We start from the raw sequence: 16,517 nt of genomic DNA, 5'->3' as shown, positions 1-16,517 counted from the left end.
CAAGGGAAAAAAGATTCATGTATTGAAATACCAGAGACACTGCACAAAACCTGAAAAATTCTTACATGCAACCAGACAGAAAGGGCAGATTACTTTCAAGTGATACAATTAGACTGGTTAGCAGACTTCTCAAAGGTATATTAAAGTCAGGAGACAATGGCATAATATATTTTCAAGGTACTGGGGAAAAAATAACTGTACACTTAGAATTTCATACTCTGACCAACCCTACCAAAAGTAAAAGAAATAAGAAACAAAAGTAAAAGAAAATAAATGAGAAGCAAAAGTAAAAGAAATGATAAAAGCTGCCCTACTGAAGTCATCTTGCCTCTGTGGAACCCAAGAACAGAGCATACACAGAGAAAAGAACTGGGGTCCTGGCAACACTTTTGAGCCCCTATATGCAGACAACCTAATGTCAGCCTTAATTTTGGGGCATCTTAGTCTCTTGAAGTAGTACATCATCATTAATTTGGATTTTTTAACCAAAATGTAATGTAAGTTAAAATATCAACGTTATCTTAAGCCTGCATACCCACCAGGGGACTGTCACAGCGTCTCATTTATTCAAGAAATGATTTACCTGAAAGGGACCTTTTTGGGTAGGGTTTGAAAACTAAGAGGTAAGAAAACAGGACAATCAGTTGAGAGTCTATAAAACACAATTTAAAATAACAAAGGAGAATGAGTTCAAAGGAATCCCAGGCAAACAACTGTCTGGTAGCTCTAAGCAAAAATCTTCACTACTTTCTTTATAGAAAGTAATTCAGACCAGTTTTCTGCAATTTGACCTGAGGTTAAAACGATGCCAATACTTCCCACCAATTCAAGAACTTCAACTACTAGTAGTACATCTCAATTAGTTGTGTTTTTGTTTTTAGGATTAAAATTTAGAACAGGGTAGGAGAGGTGGCAGAAAGTAGTGCCTGAATTTCCTGAGGCTACTGGGTCACTATCCTCAACATTCTAAGGAAATGAGAATAAGCAAAATAAGTGTCCCCAGTTGAAAACTGTATTGTTTAGAGCAAACCCTTCCTGATTAGCAGAAACCAGCTTTTCATTGCCCTTGAGCTCTTTTACAACTCTCATAAATTATAGATAACTGATAGTAAATGGAAAATCATTCTTGCCTATAAACTTGCCAATAGATTCTGCCCAGTGAAGGTTCAACTGGCACCCCTCGTCCCGTGGGGAAAAAAAGTTTTGTCTATTTGTGAATTAATTTCAACATTCCTTTATTCCATACAAATTTGTCCTCCTCTCAATTGTAACATCTGTCTGGTTCCCTCATTAATGAGGGCAATAAACTCCTTAACATGCTCCTTATAACTGCATGAAACTAATAATGATTTTACACTTATAAAAATTATCCCTTAACATCATCAAAAACAAGGCAGTATTTCTTAGACACCAAATTTCTGAAGTTTTCTTAAATTAGTTGTAAAGATTTTGCTTTAAACCAGCTTTTCAATGTATTTGGAAAGTTTCAGATTTAATTAAAACATAATTTGTTTTATTTAGAAGGCATAATGAGACCGAACCTTACAAATTATATTCTGATTAACAACTTAAGAAAATTAGAGTCTAAAAGCAATTCTGACAAATATGCAACTAACAAAAAATGACCAAACTGCTATACATGTTTTATTAGTCACCTGTTAAATGATATTCTCAGCATATTAATTGGTGCAAATTAATCTTTTGCCTTTCAGACATACTACCAAAAGAATCACTTCATAAACAATCTTAGAAATTCTCTGAATACTCAAAAAACCCAAATGTTTGATTTTCACAATGAGTTGTAAGTGCTATTTTCCCAAAAGGTAACATAGGCAAAGAGCCATAATTAATCTGTACTATGGTATGCCTTAGACTTTCTAACTTCCCAAATTATATAGTCTTCCCTAAGAACTTTCAAACTTGTAAAGTTTTACTCAAATTCTTAAAAGTTATAAATCCTTTCTTCTTTTATTCCTCCTCATCACCCTTGCACCTGGCCACATTGTCTCTTCCACAATCTAGGAGCCTGGACAAGAGGAAGAGGTCACAAAAAACACTGGAGCCGTGAGAAAGTTTTGTGGTCACTAATGTTCCTGAGCCACAATTTTCACTACATCAAAATACCACTTAGAAGTTATATTAAAGATAAGAAAAATGTTTCATTTTACCTGTGGAATTCTTACATAGGTCTAAATGTAAAAGAAATTCATGTTGTAGAGAGATGGAATTAGGAGCAATTTCCTGAAAATGAAAATCCAAATACATATAGATAACTAAAGAGAAATCAGACTATCTTTCCCAGTTGAGTATTTTATAACTTCCTGACCACCCAGATGGCTAGGAAGGCTTAGATGACTCCTTCCATTGGTCTACAATCTTTGAAGGAACATATTATCTGAGATATTATAATTATTCTTACAGTAATACCACTTTAAATACTTAGCACTTTACTATGTAGTTAACATATATACAATTTCCAATCCTAAAAGCAGCCTTACAAGTTAGCATCTATATTTTTAAGAGGAAAATAACCTCAAAGAAGTTGAGAAAGTTGAACATATTATACTACTAATAATTAGAAAAACAGAATTGGGCCTCAGTCTGTCCAATTCCACAGCCTATTTCTATTATACTATACTAAGTCTGGGCCATGAATTTTCACTAAGTCTCAAATTTAGACTGCAAACTTAAGTTTAGTATCTATTATGTCATTTACAGGATTTTACTCAGTAATTTTAAAAAGCAAATATGTTCCAAAGATTACAATAGATCTTTTGCTATCCTGTGTTTATTTTGGTGAAATAGAAGTGAACACAGAATTCTGTCATCCTAAGATTATTCACTTTAAGGGGTGTGAAATTCTTGCCTGGCTGTTTGTGCTAAAAAATAAACCACTTCTAAAAAATTAAAACAAAAATTGGGTGAAATGAGCCAGGTTTGTTTGGTTTTGTTTTTTTTTTGCTTTAAATCACATAGCTCCTAGACTCTTACAAGATTCTTAGGCTTTCATTTCCTTTTTTGTCATGCCGCAGCATGTGGGATCCTAGTTCCCCGACCAGGGATCGAACCTGCACCCCCTGCATTGGAAGCGTGGAGTCCCAACCACTGGAATGTCAGGGAAGTCCCTCTTAGGCATTTTTAGGTAAAGGAATGAAATTAAATATGCAGCTAAGGTCCATCCATTCATATCCATACTCTAATGACATTATTGCATTCTTCTCCAAATAGCTCATATTACATTATGATAAATGACTACCTAGCAAAAGAAATTCCAGAACAGTCTCACGATCTATAATAATATAAACTTCCTAAAACAAATTAGCATAACGTCTTATGTCATCTTGCCCATTTTAATTAACTTGACATTTAAATATTGAATATAATTCCATCAAAATCCAGCAAATGAATATGTGCTATAGCGTTTGCCCCTTTTATCCGTTCTCAGAAGTATTTCAATACTTACCCCATGTTCCTTAGCAGCTGTGACAACTTTAAGGAGGACATCTTCCTCAACAAATGGTCTCACAGCATCATGGATAATCACTACTTCCGGCTTTGAGAGTCTACGGTTGGGCTGATCCTCCGCCAGTGCTTTTAATCCATTGAAAATTGACCTGTGGCGGGTCACTCCGGATTCAACCAGAGAGATGCCTTTATGCTGGTACCTCTGAATAATACACTTCATTGCTTCCATGTTCTCTCCAGTGACTGCCACAACAATATCCTTTATCCAAGATACTCTATAAGGAAAGTATGCACACATTTCGTTATCAACTGATTCTTAAACAACTAAAGTTAAGCTAGTAACAAAACTGAGTTACTAATTACTACTAATACATCTTCATAGGGACATTAAAAACGGAAAGTGGGGGCTTCCCTGGTGGCGCAGTGGTTGAGAATCCGCCTGCCAATGCAGGGGACACGGGTTCGAGCCCTGGTCTGGGAGGATCCCACATGCCGCGGAGCAGCTGGGCCTGTGTGCCACAACTGCTGAGCCTGCGCGTCTGGAGCCTGTGCTCCGCAACAAGAGAGGCCGCGACAGTGAAAGGCCTTCGCACCGCGATGAAGAGTGGCCCCCACTTGCCACAACTGGAGAAAGCCCTCGCACAGAAACGAAGACCCAACACAGCCATAAATTAATTAATTTTTTTTTTTTTAAAAAGGCAGGAACAAAAAAAAAAACGGAAAGCTATTAACTAAGTCAATGTTATGCATTTTTAATCAGGTCTAGTAAAGGGGTTGATTAAGAATTTGAATTTTTCATACTATAGAAACATGAATATAAATATAAGTAGTATTTTTCAATACATAGTGTGAAAGTACCCATACTGCAAAACATAGATTAGGTATAGATATGTATCACAGATTTCTTAAGTTAAATTTAAATAATTAGCATATTCATCAGTAGACTGAGAGAAAATATTTAAGATTATGCTTTTAAATTGCTTTTTTTCCCCAAATAATTCTCTCCATTAAATAGGAACAACTCAAAGCACTTTTGAATTCCACAAGTTGTGTCTCTTTCAAGAAGTCCATTGATTTGGCAACAAAGCTGGATAGCTGAACTAAACTTTGCCTACATCGAGGTGAAATGTTTTAGCTTAAATAGGGAAACTATGCTAATTAAGTTTGTATAAGTATAAATCAGGCTCAAATAAAAGAGAAAACTCATATTTTAATGAAATATAAAATTAAAGGAATTCATCTGCTGAGTCAGATACAAGGCAAAGCAATTCTTCTCTGTTCTGAAACACTTTCTTAAAGGCCTACTGACATACAAATACTAACAGTCCACAGCGCTGAGTGGCAGGGGCTGCAGTAAAGTTGGGCAGAATTCTCTTGAAGACCAGTGTTAACAGAGGCAAACGTGATTATACACTCAAAGTTCCACAGCTGACGGGCCCAAGCCAGGAAAACTGCCTCTGGCCCATGATATCAACTCTGATTAAAGGCCACTTTAAAATTTAATGGCATTCTTAGCCTCTGAGATCCTACATGTTCATGCTAGACAGTTAAGTCTTGTACTCACTTTTAAAGAGATGAAAGAAGGGTCTGAAAATTACCGAATAATGAAATTAACTATCGATAAATGAAAAACACTGGGTTGCTTCACTCAATAATTAACCATCTCCTACCTTCTGCTATTGAACAAACCCTTCCTATAACCCAAAACCCCATTCTGCCTGTGGCTACGACAGCACTACACTGATGCACACAACCAAAACTTCAGGGCACACCATCCTTTCATTTTAAGTCCATTCTTCTAACAAATATTTATTGAGCACTGAATAAATGATCAGAATTGAGTATACAATGGAAATAGTTACTGCTTTCACATAGCTTACAGATAAAACAAAGAACACCAACAACTGCAAGCTGCAATAAAGTTTTGTGAAGGAGAGGTCCAGGCTCCAGGATTGCATGCAGCACAATATTTGACCAGCACAGAGAAGGCCAAGATAATGCTCCCTAAGGAAGCAGAGTTTTCTCTTCAAGTGGCAAGAGGCAGGAAAATAGGCAAAAGGATTTGGAGGGAGAGAGAGAGGGATGGTTTAAGCAGAAGCCGTAGCAAGGTTCTGAGAAACTAGGAGGAAATGGAGGGGAGTTCTTTAAGCACGGAGAAGAGCCCATGAAGAGGCTGGAGAACCAGACAAGAGATGGGCTGGGCTAGGCCATGGAGACCTCCAAAGCCTTACTAGGGGTTCTAGTCTTTAATCTTAAAAAATAGGAATCCAGAGAAAAGCTTTATGCAGGACATTTACACTCAAATTAATACTCACCTCCCCCAGTATTCTATGCTATTCAATGACATAATGGGAACTGTGGTAGGCAGAATAGTAACCCCCAAATGATGTCCATCACCTAATTCCCAAAACCTGTGAATATGTAACCCTACCTATCAAAAGAATTTTCTATATGTAATTAAGTTAAGGATCTTGAGTTGGAGATCATCCTGGGCTATCTGGGTGGGTCCACTATAATCACAAGAGTCCTTAACAGTGAAAGAAAAGCAAGTGAGTCGAGGGAGAAGATGTGGTAACAAATGCAGCACTCATTATGACACAGGACCATAAGTCCCAGAATGCAGGTGACCTCCAGAACCTGAGAGAGTAAATGGATTGCCATCTGGCAAGTAAATGGATTGTCCCAAGAGCCTCCAAAAGGAACACAGCACTGCTAACACCTTTATTTTAGCCTAGTGAAACTGATTTTTTGACTTCTGACATCGAAAAGTTTAAGAATGTATTCATGTTGCTTTAAGCCACTTAGTTCCATGCAAATGTTCACAGGAGTGACTGCAACTTCTAATTTAAGAGCATAAACTTTACTCTGGTGCAAGATGGAGAATAGATTGGGAAGAGAAAGCATGCAGACAGACCAGGTAGGAAGCTGCTGCTGAAGTCCAAGCAAGACAATGATGGCAGCCTGTCTATCAGATGGTGCTTGTGGATGAGATTTAAGAGATGGTAACCTTCCTGAGTTAGAGGTAATAATCCTCCTGAGTCAGTAAGAAAAACTGGCAAAATAAATAATTTATCAATTAATATGAAATAGTAAGTTAATCGATGTTAGCCAAGTCTTCAGCATTAGTCATGTTTTAACTCATGCAGTCCTCACACTCTATACTGTCTCATATGGGAAACATCAGAAGGACCTGATACACAAATACATCGTACTTTATCTTCCTATACTGCCATCTGATGCCAAAAAATACTTGAAAAAAATATTTTGACCATTTTTCATCATCTAGAAGGTAGGCTCCATGATAGCAAGGACAGTATCAGTTTTGCCCATTGCTTTACGCCTAGTAGGTACTCGACAATTATTTGTTTTATCAGTAAATGATTTTGATCTGTCTCATCTACCAGGATCTTACAACATAGCATAGTTTCAAGGATTATGAAAACAGAAAGCTCTCCTCATCAACCTGAAGAGAGAATGAAAATCAATGAAAATGCCGTCCCTATGCAATATTGTTTGTTGATTGTTTTGTTTCGATGAGTTTGACTCTTTACTCTGATTTCTAGATTCTAAGGCTCCAAGGATGACTGGGATTACTTATGTTTTGTCAGACACCTTGGGGGAATGTTAATTGCAAGCAAAGCAAAGCAACACCACTCACAGAATACCAGACCAGAAAATATGTAGTTATGTGAACAGGCAATAAGGAGGATTCTGGAATATGACTAAGTGTAGGTTGCTCTTTGCTTTGTAATCCATCCATCCCCCACTTCTATCATTGCAAATTTAACACTGCTAGAACTTACTCTGTTTACATGGTTTAAAACTTATACTGTGCTTAACGAAGTCCTTAGCAAGTGACAGTTCCTCAGTGCCCCCTAGATGTAAGGTTTCCCAAGGTTCTGTCTCCACTGGCACAGCTGTGACCCAGGCAGCCATCTCTCCCATTATTTCTGCAATAGCCTCTTAGCTCGTCTCCTCCTTCTCACTTAATCAACACAATCCACTCTTACCACTTCTAGATGACTTCTCTCAAGTGTAAACCTTAGGCCACCCCCTGCTGGCTCTTGAGCAGGACACTTCAAGACCTGATCTCAGCCTTCTCCCTGCACCACTTGGTCTCTGCCACGCCCCTCTTTCTCTGACCGCCACATTGTCTCACATCCAGGTCTCTGCTTATGCTGCTTCCTCTGCCTCTCAACATTATCCCCCATCCTCATCGTTCCTCCACCCCCACCCACTCCTGGCTGAGTCCTACTGTTCTTCAGCTGTCAGTTCAGATGTGGCCTCCTCCAGCAAGCTTCCCTTGACATTCTGAGTGCGGCATCTCTGCTCTCAGCTCCCAGAGTACTCTTATCACTAGGGAGTCTTATCAAGCATCATACTGTTTCATTTTTACCTCCCTCACTAGGCTGCCAACTCACAGGAAGCAAAGACTATATCCCAGAGCTTGGCACATACCAAGCTTTCAGTAATATTAATAGTAGCAATAGCAACAAAGATGTATTCATTGTTGGCTAAGTGCCATGTACTGTTTGGAGCATGTGTCTGTAATATTTCACTTAATAGTCACATCGGCTCCGAAAGAAATCATTATCTCCATTTCACAGATGGCACAGAGGCAGTGACCTGCCCATGATTATACAGCTAGGAAATGAAGGGACCTGGGTATACTCCAGTCTGACTTTGGAGCTCACACTATAAACCTCTGTAGAAGCACTAACACTGAGAGGTCATAAAATCCATGAGAGAAAAAAAAAAATCACGTCTGGATCATCATGTCCCCAGCAACTCATTTATTTTGAACAATGCTGCTGCATTTGTGGTCAAAAAATGGTCAAGTTTATTTCTTACAGTTTAAGCATAAGTAAGTATTCCTTCATTCATGTGTTCATTTAGTCATTCAGAAAACATCCAGTAAGCATCTGTCATTTGCCAGACATTATACTAGTCACTGGTAATCCAATAACAAAGACCGGCAGAATTCTTGACCTCACAGACTATGTATCAAGAAGTATCTGTTAGGGCTTCCCTGGTGGCGCAGTGGTTGAGAATCTGCCTGCCAATGCAGGGCACACGGGTTCGAGCCCTGGTCTGGGAAGATCCCACATGCCACGGAGCAACTGGGCCCGTGAGCCACAACTACTGAGCCTGCGCGTCTGGAGCCTGTGTTCCGCAACAAGAGAGGCCGCGATAATGAGAGACCCGCGCACCGCGATGAAGAGTGGTCCCCACTTGCCGCAACTAGAGAAAGCCCTCGCACAGAAACTAAGACCCAACACAGCCATAAATAAATAAATAAAAGAAGTATCTGTTAAATGAATCAATGAATAGGTAAGAGGAAGCTTAAGCAATTAGGAATAAAACGTGCTCTTGAGTTTATAGAAAAGTTTAAAAGTAATCAAATCTATTTAGTTTATTAATAGGACATCACACTGTTTGCTTTTTTTTAAATAGAGAAGTTTTAAGTACATGTTCAACTATATCAGTGGACAGGACTTTTTTCTAAGGCAAGAGCTTAACCTGTGCCCTAACCTATCACCTTTTACTTTCCATAGTCTATTCTATCAGAAAAATAAGCTAAAAGCAACTTTTAAAGACATGTTGCTTTTTTGACCAAAAATTACATGAAATTAAATGTTAAAATATAGAATAATGAAGAGGGAGAAAGATCGGACATTGCTTGACAGTATTCATTCAAACATCTGAGTTAATGAACTTCCAAAGGTCAATCCCAATTTTACTGGAATGCCTTAAAATATCTATAAAATGATTACCTATGTTCCATCAAACAGAAAGCAGTCCAAAAAAGTAGATATAGATTAGACAGATATACTCGCGGCCTAAGACTATCTGAAACAATTTTATGAGGCTCTAAATAGAAAAATGTTTTAAACAAGTGTTTCTCAAACTGCAGATTTCAGGACCCATTAGAGTATCATCAAATCAATTTTGTAAGTTAAGACTAACAGTTTTGAGTCAATAGAAATTAATACAACAATAAAATTCGAATGCATAGCAAGTAGTAAGGACAGATTGTTTTCATGAAATTCTCTTTCAAATATGTTGGATGTAGTTAAGTATGTGTCACTGAGTCAAGAGCAAAATCTAATTCTTATAACAGGTCACAATAAAAAAGTTCAGAAAGCTGTTTTACACAACTCTTAAGAGATAATGGGCTTGTTATGCTATTTTGTTCAGCAACCAAGCATACATCCAGCACTTGCAAGCCTTTATAAGTACTGTTTGTGTTTTGAAGGATTTATTCACATACTTTTCTAGTTATAGAATTAAAAGCCTTTTACAGTATTAAAATTTAATATGTAGAATCATGGCACTAAGAAAGGCCTTAAGTACCTCACACAGTGCCTAGTGAACAAATATTTGCTGAATAAATGAATTTGGTCGACCTCCTTAGCTGAAGGCAAGTCCACACTGAACCCCCTGTAGCTGGATTTTATCAAGTTCTGAGTATTTCCTCCCTAGCACATTCCATAGGCAAATACAAACCTAACCTCAAGCTCCATTACACCTACCGACATTTTGAGGAAAAAATACAGTATCTCAGATGTAATCTTCTCCCAGAATATTTTAAGATTTATTATATTTAAATATAATATATTTCTATTAATATGTGTATTATATTTTAAAAATAAATATTACTTACAGGTATATTGTGCTCAGACAGTTCAACAAGATCAGTTGAAAGTAGATTTAAACAAATGCTTTTAAAAAACAGATGGAGGGACTTCCCTGGTGGTCCAGCGGTTAAGACTCCACACTCCCAATGCAGGGGGCCCGGGTTCGATCCCTGGTCAGGGAACTAGATCCTGCACGCCGCAACTACAGATCCAGCGCAGCCAAATAAATAAATATTTAAAATAAATAAATAAAAACAGATGGGAAAATCAGGCCCTGCTAACAGTCCTTAAGTGCTCTCACCCAGGCTGCAGAAGTTTGGCCCCAAGGGACAGTGACAGCTGTGGCTCACTGACATGACAGTTGTCATGGAAATTAGGCCTCGGGATTGTACTGTGGCCATAATTTATAGATTCCTCCTTCTCCATAAACACCCTGATATTTTAGAAGGAAAATACCGAATTGGTGTGAAGGGGCTGGCTCCTGACTGCCTTGACAATGTCAAGCCTCTTTAATATGGCCCATGAAGGCTTCCACTGGTCAAGCCCAGACTACCCGTCCTGGTCTTCTCTCTTGTCTCACAGTAGCCACAGGGGGGCCAATGGGAACTGAAATCTCCAATCATCTGACCTGTGCAAAACACAGTCCCACTCTATTTCTTCTACAATACAGGCCTCTTCCTTCCCTTGACTCAGACTTAACCCTTTTATTAATGAAGCATCCAGACAAAATGTTTAAGTCAAATTCATATATCTGAGCAATCACTCAAAAGCATCCTAAATTCATCTTTCTGAATCCTTAGTACAATTAATCACTAAAAATTGCCAATTCCTATCTTCTAAATATTTCTCCTGTCTTCCCTACTCTATTCCTACTTTCAGCTTAATTCAAGCAATTAATATTGCTCATTTGGATTAACATTTATGCTTTCTATTCTCTTGTTCTAACAGAATTTGCAGTGGTTTTCAGAAACACAGTAGGACAGAACAATTTTTTTAAGTACACCAAAAATATTAAAAGAAAACTTTCAGAAGATCAAATAAACCAGAAGTTAATCCACTGAAAAACACCATGGAGTCTTTAACAGTTACTAAAAATGGACTTTCATCGATTTTCCAAGTAATAAGAAAGCCACCCAGTCTCAATCACAAAATCCATGGTTTCCAGAACATACAAATTGACAAAATGAATTTTTCATCTGAATTTATCAGACTCGAGGAGACTAACTCACATTAACCAAACTAAAAAGGCTCTGAAACATGAATTTGAATGCCAACGTATTAATATACAACGATACACATTACTATCACAACGTCCGCCAAGTTCTTTATCAACGCAACAGCGTATTTTCTTCCTATAAAAGATTTCTATGGGAAGCCAATTTATAATAACAGGTTTTGATGAGCATGAAACCTTATCAAGAAACATCTTAAGCAGTGTCCTCGAGAACTCAAGAAGCCTCATGAGCTATGGAGAGGGCTGTGCCTGACTTCGTGCAAATCTATTGTCAGAGAAATTCCCACCTAGTCCACAGCCACCAGGAGTCTGAATAAGCATGGCCAAAGTTTGCCTCTCTGACTTGCTTTCATTGTAGTTGTCATTTGAGTCTATTTAGCTATTCCAGGTTAACTAGCTCTCCTTAATAACACTTTCTTTCCCTAGATATTTGAAGCCAGAAATTAGACTGCCAGCAGGAATTTTTACTTCCTATTTCAGACCTGGGAATACATTTTTTTTTTAACCAGTAAAATTTAGATATCAGTTGATCGACTGTGAGTAGATTTTACAACCGAACTGGCAGAGCTTTAGGCCCCTGCCAATAATACCACTGCCACATGATTTCTTAAAGCAACGCTTCTTTTTGCAAACTCAGGTCATAAAATCGTTATAAAAAGGATTAATACCCTTGACCTCAGTTCCTTGTTAACAAAATAAGAAAAATCAAAGTTCTCTTCAAGTTATAATCTGTGGTTCAATTTATATTTTAATTCCCCCTAAAAGGCCAAAATGAAACTTTAAAACTCCTAGAAATGTTTTTAGTCAACTTCTGAAGACCTTTGTTCTTACTACAACCTACAAATTAGTTACACTTGATCCTTTTAGTATGCCTGTAATGCACAGATCTGAACAAGTTGCATAATCTCAATATACTTTGTGAACATATAAACATATATATTCTTCTACACATATAAAAGCTAATTGTAACATATACACACACACAACTAGTTCAGATGGACTTTGAGCCTCCATTGGTCCAATGAAAGCCTTTAGCCAACATGTTTAAGATTTGAGGGTTCAGAGATTCTTTTAAATCTCATTTCATCTGATAATTAGTTTAAGAAATTTCAATGGCACACAAGTAAAACGTGGCTCAACTAGAAAAATGAGTATTTTTCCAATTTCAACTGAAGCAGAAAAACAATATGAAGTCCCAGACAATTCACAAGACAAACCTCTCAATGTCTCCTCCAACTTCTCAGTTATGCAAAGACAGGTGCTTTAATGTGTAGCATGTTTGAAAAGTAAAGTACTTCCTTGAGTCTACCTTAAGTGCTAAGGATCTCATTGGAAAATGAGAATCTGGCTCTTAATTTCTCTATGGCCATAGAGCTCTTCACTCTGCCATTGGCTGTGCTGCTTCTGAGCCTGAGGCTAAGCCTCCAGTGTTCTGACAGGGTTCTGGGAGTCTGTATTTTTTTGAAGGTTTCAACCAGTTGCCTTTACAGCTGTAGACAATTGTTCTCTGTCTACCCTACCTTAATTAGTACTTTTAACTGCTGAGTCTTTCCAAGGTTCTATGACTTCAATCAACTTGCTTCCTTCACAGCTCTTCTACCTAAAGGCTTACGTTTCTGCTTCCTTGAGCCTGTTAAAACAGACTGTATGGCTATACATTTTTACTTGCTTTGGATAGGTAAGTCAATGAGTAGAAATAAATGTTTACATGGCATTAACTGAAAACCAAACTAGTCATTTTTTTTGCATTTCCCTATCCCATTTTGGGGCCAAACTTCCGGGGTAACCTCCTTCTGAATCCTCATTAGTTCTTTACATTGACTCTCAGTTCCAAAAGCCAGGAACTTCCATAATTTATCTTTCGGGATGAAATGACCTAGGCCTTTTAGCACCACACTCTAGGAAAACTATCAGCAGTCTACGGAGCTCATCTTTTACCAATAGAAGGGCTTTCATTTGGCAAATGGCTAAGAAGCACCCATAGATACACCCCTGAGATGCAAGGTTTCCAAGGATTTCCTGAGAAATACTCCAAAATAACCATACTCCATAAATGCTTCAGGCATTGTAATACTTTACAAAGAATGATCCCGGAAGTATTTCAAAATGGAGGTTTTGATTAGTTACTACTGCTATTAGGATTTTATTACTGCTGTGATCAAATTAAGTAAAAATAGAAGTGTTCCATCTTATTTTACATCAACAAGGCCTTTCCAGAACATTCCTGTACTTTAAAATTGATATTTTTTTAATATCCACCTATCTCCTGCTGCCTCAGAAGAGGCAAAACTGCAAATACAGAAGTTTTGTGGGGGTTTTTTCCATACGAAGGAAAACTCAACGTAGAAACGTCTGCACTCCCTTACATCTAAATGCTTAACAGATAAAGATCCCGCTGACCGAGCTCTATTGTGTCCCCTAATATTACCTGCATAAATGAGCTACGTTGTCACAATATCTATGACACTGGAATATTGGAGGAGCATGAATCAACTACTCAGAGAAATGGAAAACTACAGAAGCGAAAGAAGCACCTGGAACTCTTTCAGTGTTTGTATGAGTTTCACATGTAACCACCAGCCACGAATCAAAGGTGATTATGGGTCTTTACACTTCCACTTACTTTCTGAATAGTGTCATTTGGAAAAATTACCACATGCAAAGCAACTGGGGCCTTTGGCTTCTGGGGTGTGTGAAAGCGTGGGAAGTAGGGGTCTGTTTCTGGATAACATGCTACTGTCCTTTGACTAGAACCTCATTAGCTTCGTCTTCATTAAAGCCTCCTAAAGCAAACGGTTCATGTCAATCCACGTGAAAACATATTCCCACAGCTCCACACTGGCTTCTATAAGTTTAAACACCATAGCAACACCTATGTGGACCTTTGTACTCCCCCCCACCCCCGCTTCCCATCCCTCCAGCCTCACCCCATGCTCCACATTACACACGGCTAAAAACGAGTTAAAATAACATACCCCTCCTTTTCACCTCCTTCGATCCTCACTACTACTCCCCTGGTCCTCCTTATCCCATTCCTTTTCCCTCCATTTCCCCAGCTAGTCCGTTTTCGAAGATACAGCATGTAGTTAGCGCCCTTAAATCCGTTTCCACCATCAAAAGGTTTGGATTAAATCCTGCTTCTCGGTCCACCTTCAGTACCTAGTATTTAGCACAGTATGTCTCATATCAGATACTCAGTTAATATTTGTTACTAGTTGATAAAAAGAATGACCAAAGGCCCATAAAACTATATTTGCAAGTAAAATCTAGTTTGCAACTAGATTTTAACCTAATTTGCAACTCATCACCCACGCATGCGCGGAGACAGCCGCTGACAGTGAAGAGTGAGCGTGAGAGAGAATATGAGACAGGGACAGGGAGACTCCTAAACCAGCTTCCCATTAGTCCCCACAGGCCCCGGGGTTAGAACTAAACGTCCCCCGCGCTAACCCAGTCAGTCTTGAGGGCAGCTCCACAGGCCGGCGGCTGGAGCAGTAAAGGGCTCCGCGGGGCAGCCCCGGGCTCCGCGCCCGTCTGTTAAAGGGCCAGAGCTCCCCTTCCGTGAAGGGCTAGCGGGAATGGAGCCCGAACTGGAATGACCGAGCGGGTGGAGTCCGGCCCCGCGGTCCGCCGAGAGCGGGTGCCAGCGCGAGCACAGCTACTGGAGCAGGTGCCGCGCGCGGGCTGCCCTGGGCGTGAGGGCGGGGAGCAGAGGGCCGGGGACCGCAAGGCGCGCTTGGCGCCGCATTACCTCTCCAGGGCCTGCAGGGTGTAGCTGATGAGCGGCCTCTCCAGGATGGGGCAGAACTGCTTCGGGGTGGGGACGCCCATCCTCTCCCCGCTCCCCCCCGCCGGCAAAACGGCCGCCACGGCCGGCGCGCTGCACCCGGCTTCGGCCCCGGCCCCGCTCAGCAAGGAGGCCGAGGCCGCCAGGTCGGCGCCGCGCAAGCCGCGCAGGCGAGGCCCGGCCTCCGCGGGCCCAGAGCCGCCAGGCGGCCATGACTCCATGGCGGCGGGCGGCGGGCGGCGGGGCGGGCCCTGCTCGCCCCGGGCCACTGCGCCTGGGCTCTGCTCCGGCCCTAGGCTGGGGTCGCAGCGGGGAGGGCGGGCGAGGGCAAAGCGCGCACACAGACAGCGTCCACCCGAGCCGCGCGGGCCAGGCCGTTGTACGGCCCCAGGGGACGATCCAGCTGCCGGTCTTCCCTCCGGGCGCGTCTTCGGCCTCTGTCCCGAGCCCAGCGCCCCGGAAGGGCTGGATTTCCCGGCTCTCGGCTTCTCCTCTGGCAGGCCCAGCAGCCGCAGGTGGAAGTGTCAGCCCTCCCTATATGCCTAAGGGTCTCCTTAAACCTTAACAGCTGTGCGCAGGCAGTAGCGGTCAGGACTCCCTCCCATCCCTCTCCCCTTGAAGAGATTTGAAGAGATTTGGATGCGAGCCACGAGATGGGACAGAGAAATGTGCACCTTAGTTATCTGGCTTTCATTCGCTCATGAGGCATCCAGGTTCCATCTCGGGTAAAGACAGGTGGATGGGCAAATGTTATTATGAAATATCAGTAAGCCAAACTGCAGCCGTTCCCAAATTTGCCTGCAAATTGGAAACACCTGGGGAGCTCAAAAAATGCTGACGCCTATGTCCCACCCTCACAGATTGGGTTTAATTGGCCTGGTGTGTGGCCTGAGAGTTTGAAGATATCCCCAGGTGATTCTAATGAGCAGGCATGTTTTTTTTGGAACCATGGAGCCAAAGCGATAATACTAATAATTGCTGAATAGTCGGCACACATTATCTCATTTAATCTCCAGGAGAACCCAGATATTACTGTTCCCCTTTTACAGAGGCGGAAATAAGGTTAAAATGTTTAAGTAACTTGTGTAAGATTGCACACCTAATGGCCTTTGCACAGAAGTACAGCCAGAGTTGAAAAATTCCAGGCCTGAAGCGTGTCATGCCCTTATTTAGTACTGTCTTTGCTGGCAATGCTTACCATGAAAGTGTACTAAAGTATTTGGAGTGTCAGAGCAGATTGTATTAGGTCCCTGGAATGTAAACTCCTTGAGAGCAGGGTCCTTACTTTTTTGGTTTGGGTTGTGTCCCCAGGTCCTGGAATATAAAGGAAGTTTAATAAATATTCATTGAATAAGCTACTGATTGAATGAATGAATGACAATCGAAGTATATA

General features: G+C 40.5%; 1 protein-coding gene across 3 annotated transcripts in view; it reads right to left on the bottom strand.

Moving 5' to 3' along the window:
* Positions 1 to 16,037, bottom strand: part of CRPPA (CDP-L-ribitol pyrophosphorylase A) — a 400,424-nt gene extending 384,387 nt beyond the window's left edge. For all 3 annotated transcript variants that reach the window (XM_082472756.1, XM_082472757.1, XM_082472758.1), the window contains exons 1-2: positions 15,089 to 16,037; positions 3,464 to 3,740 (exon numbers count right to left, since the gene is read on the bottom strand). In XM_082472756.1, the coding sequence (XP_082328882.1) occupies positions 3,464 to 3,740; positions 15,089 to 15,345 (534 nt within the window). In that variant the 5' untranslated portion in view covers positions 15,346 to 16,037. The remainder of the gene's footprint in view (positions 1 to 3,463; positions 3,741 to 15,088) is intronic.
* Between the last annotated feature and the right edge of the window lie 480 nt (positions 16,038 to 16,517).

This window comes from Balaenoptera physalus (assembly GCF_965194825.1).
Source record: "Balaenoptera physalus genome assembly, chromosome: 8".
Classification (NCBI taxonomy): Eukaryota; Metazoa; Chordata; class Mammalia; order Artiodactyla; family Balaenopteridae; genus Balaenoptera; species Balaenoptera physalus.
This window is presented reverse-complemented; position numbering and strand designations above follow the sequence as displayed.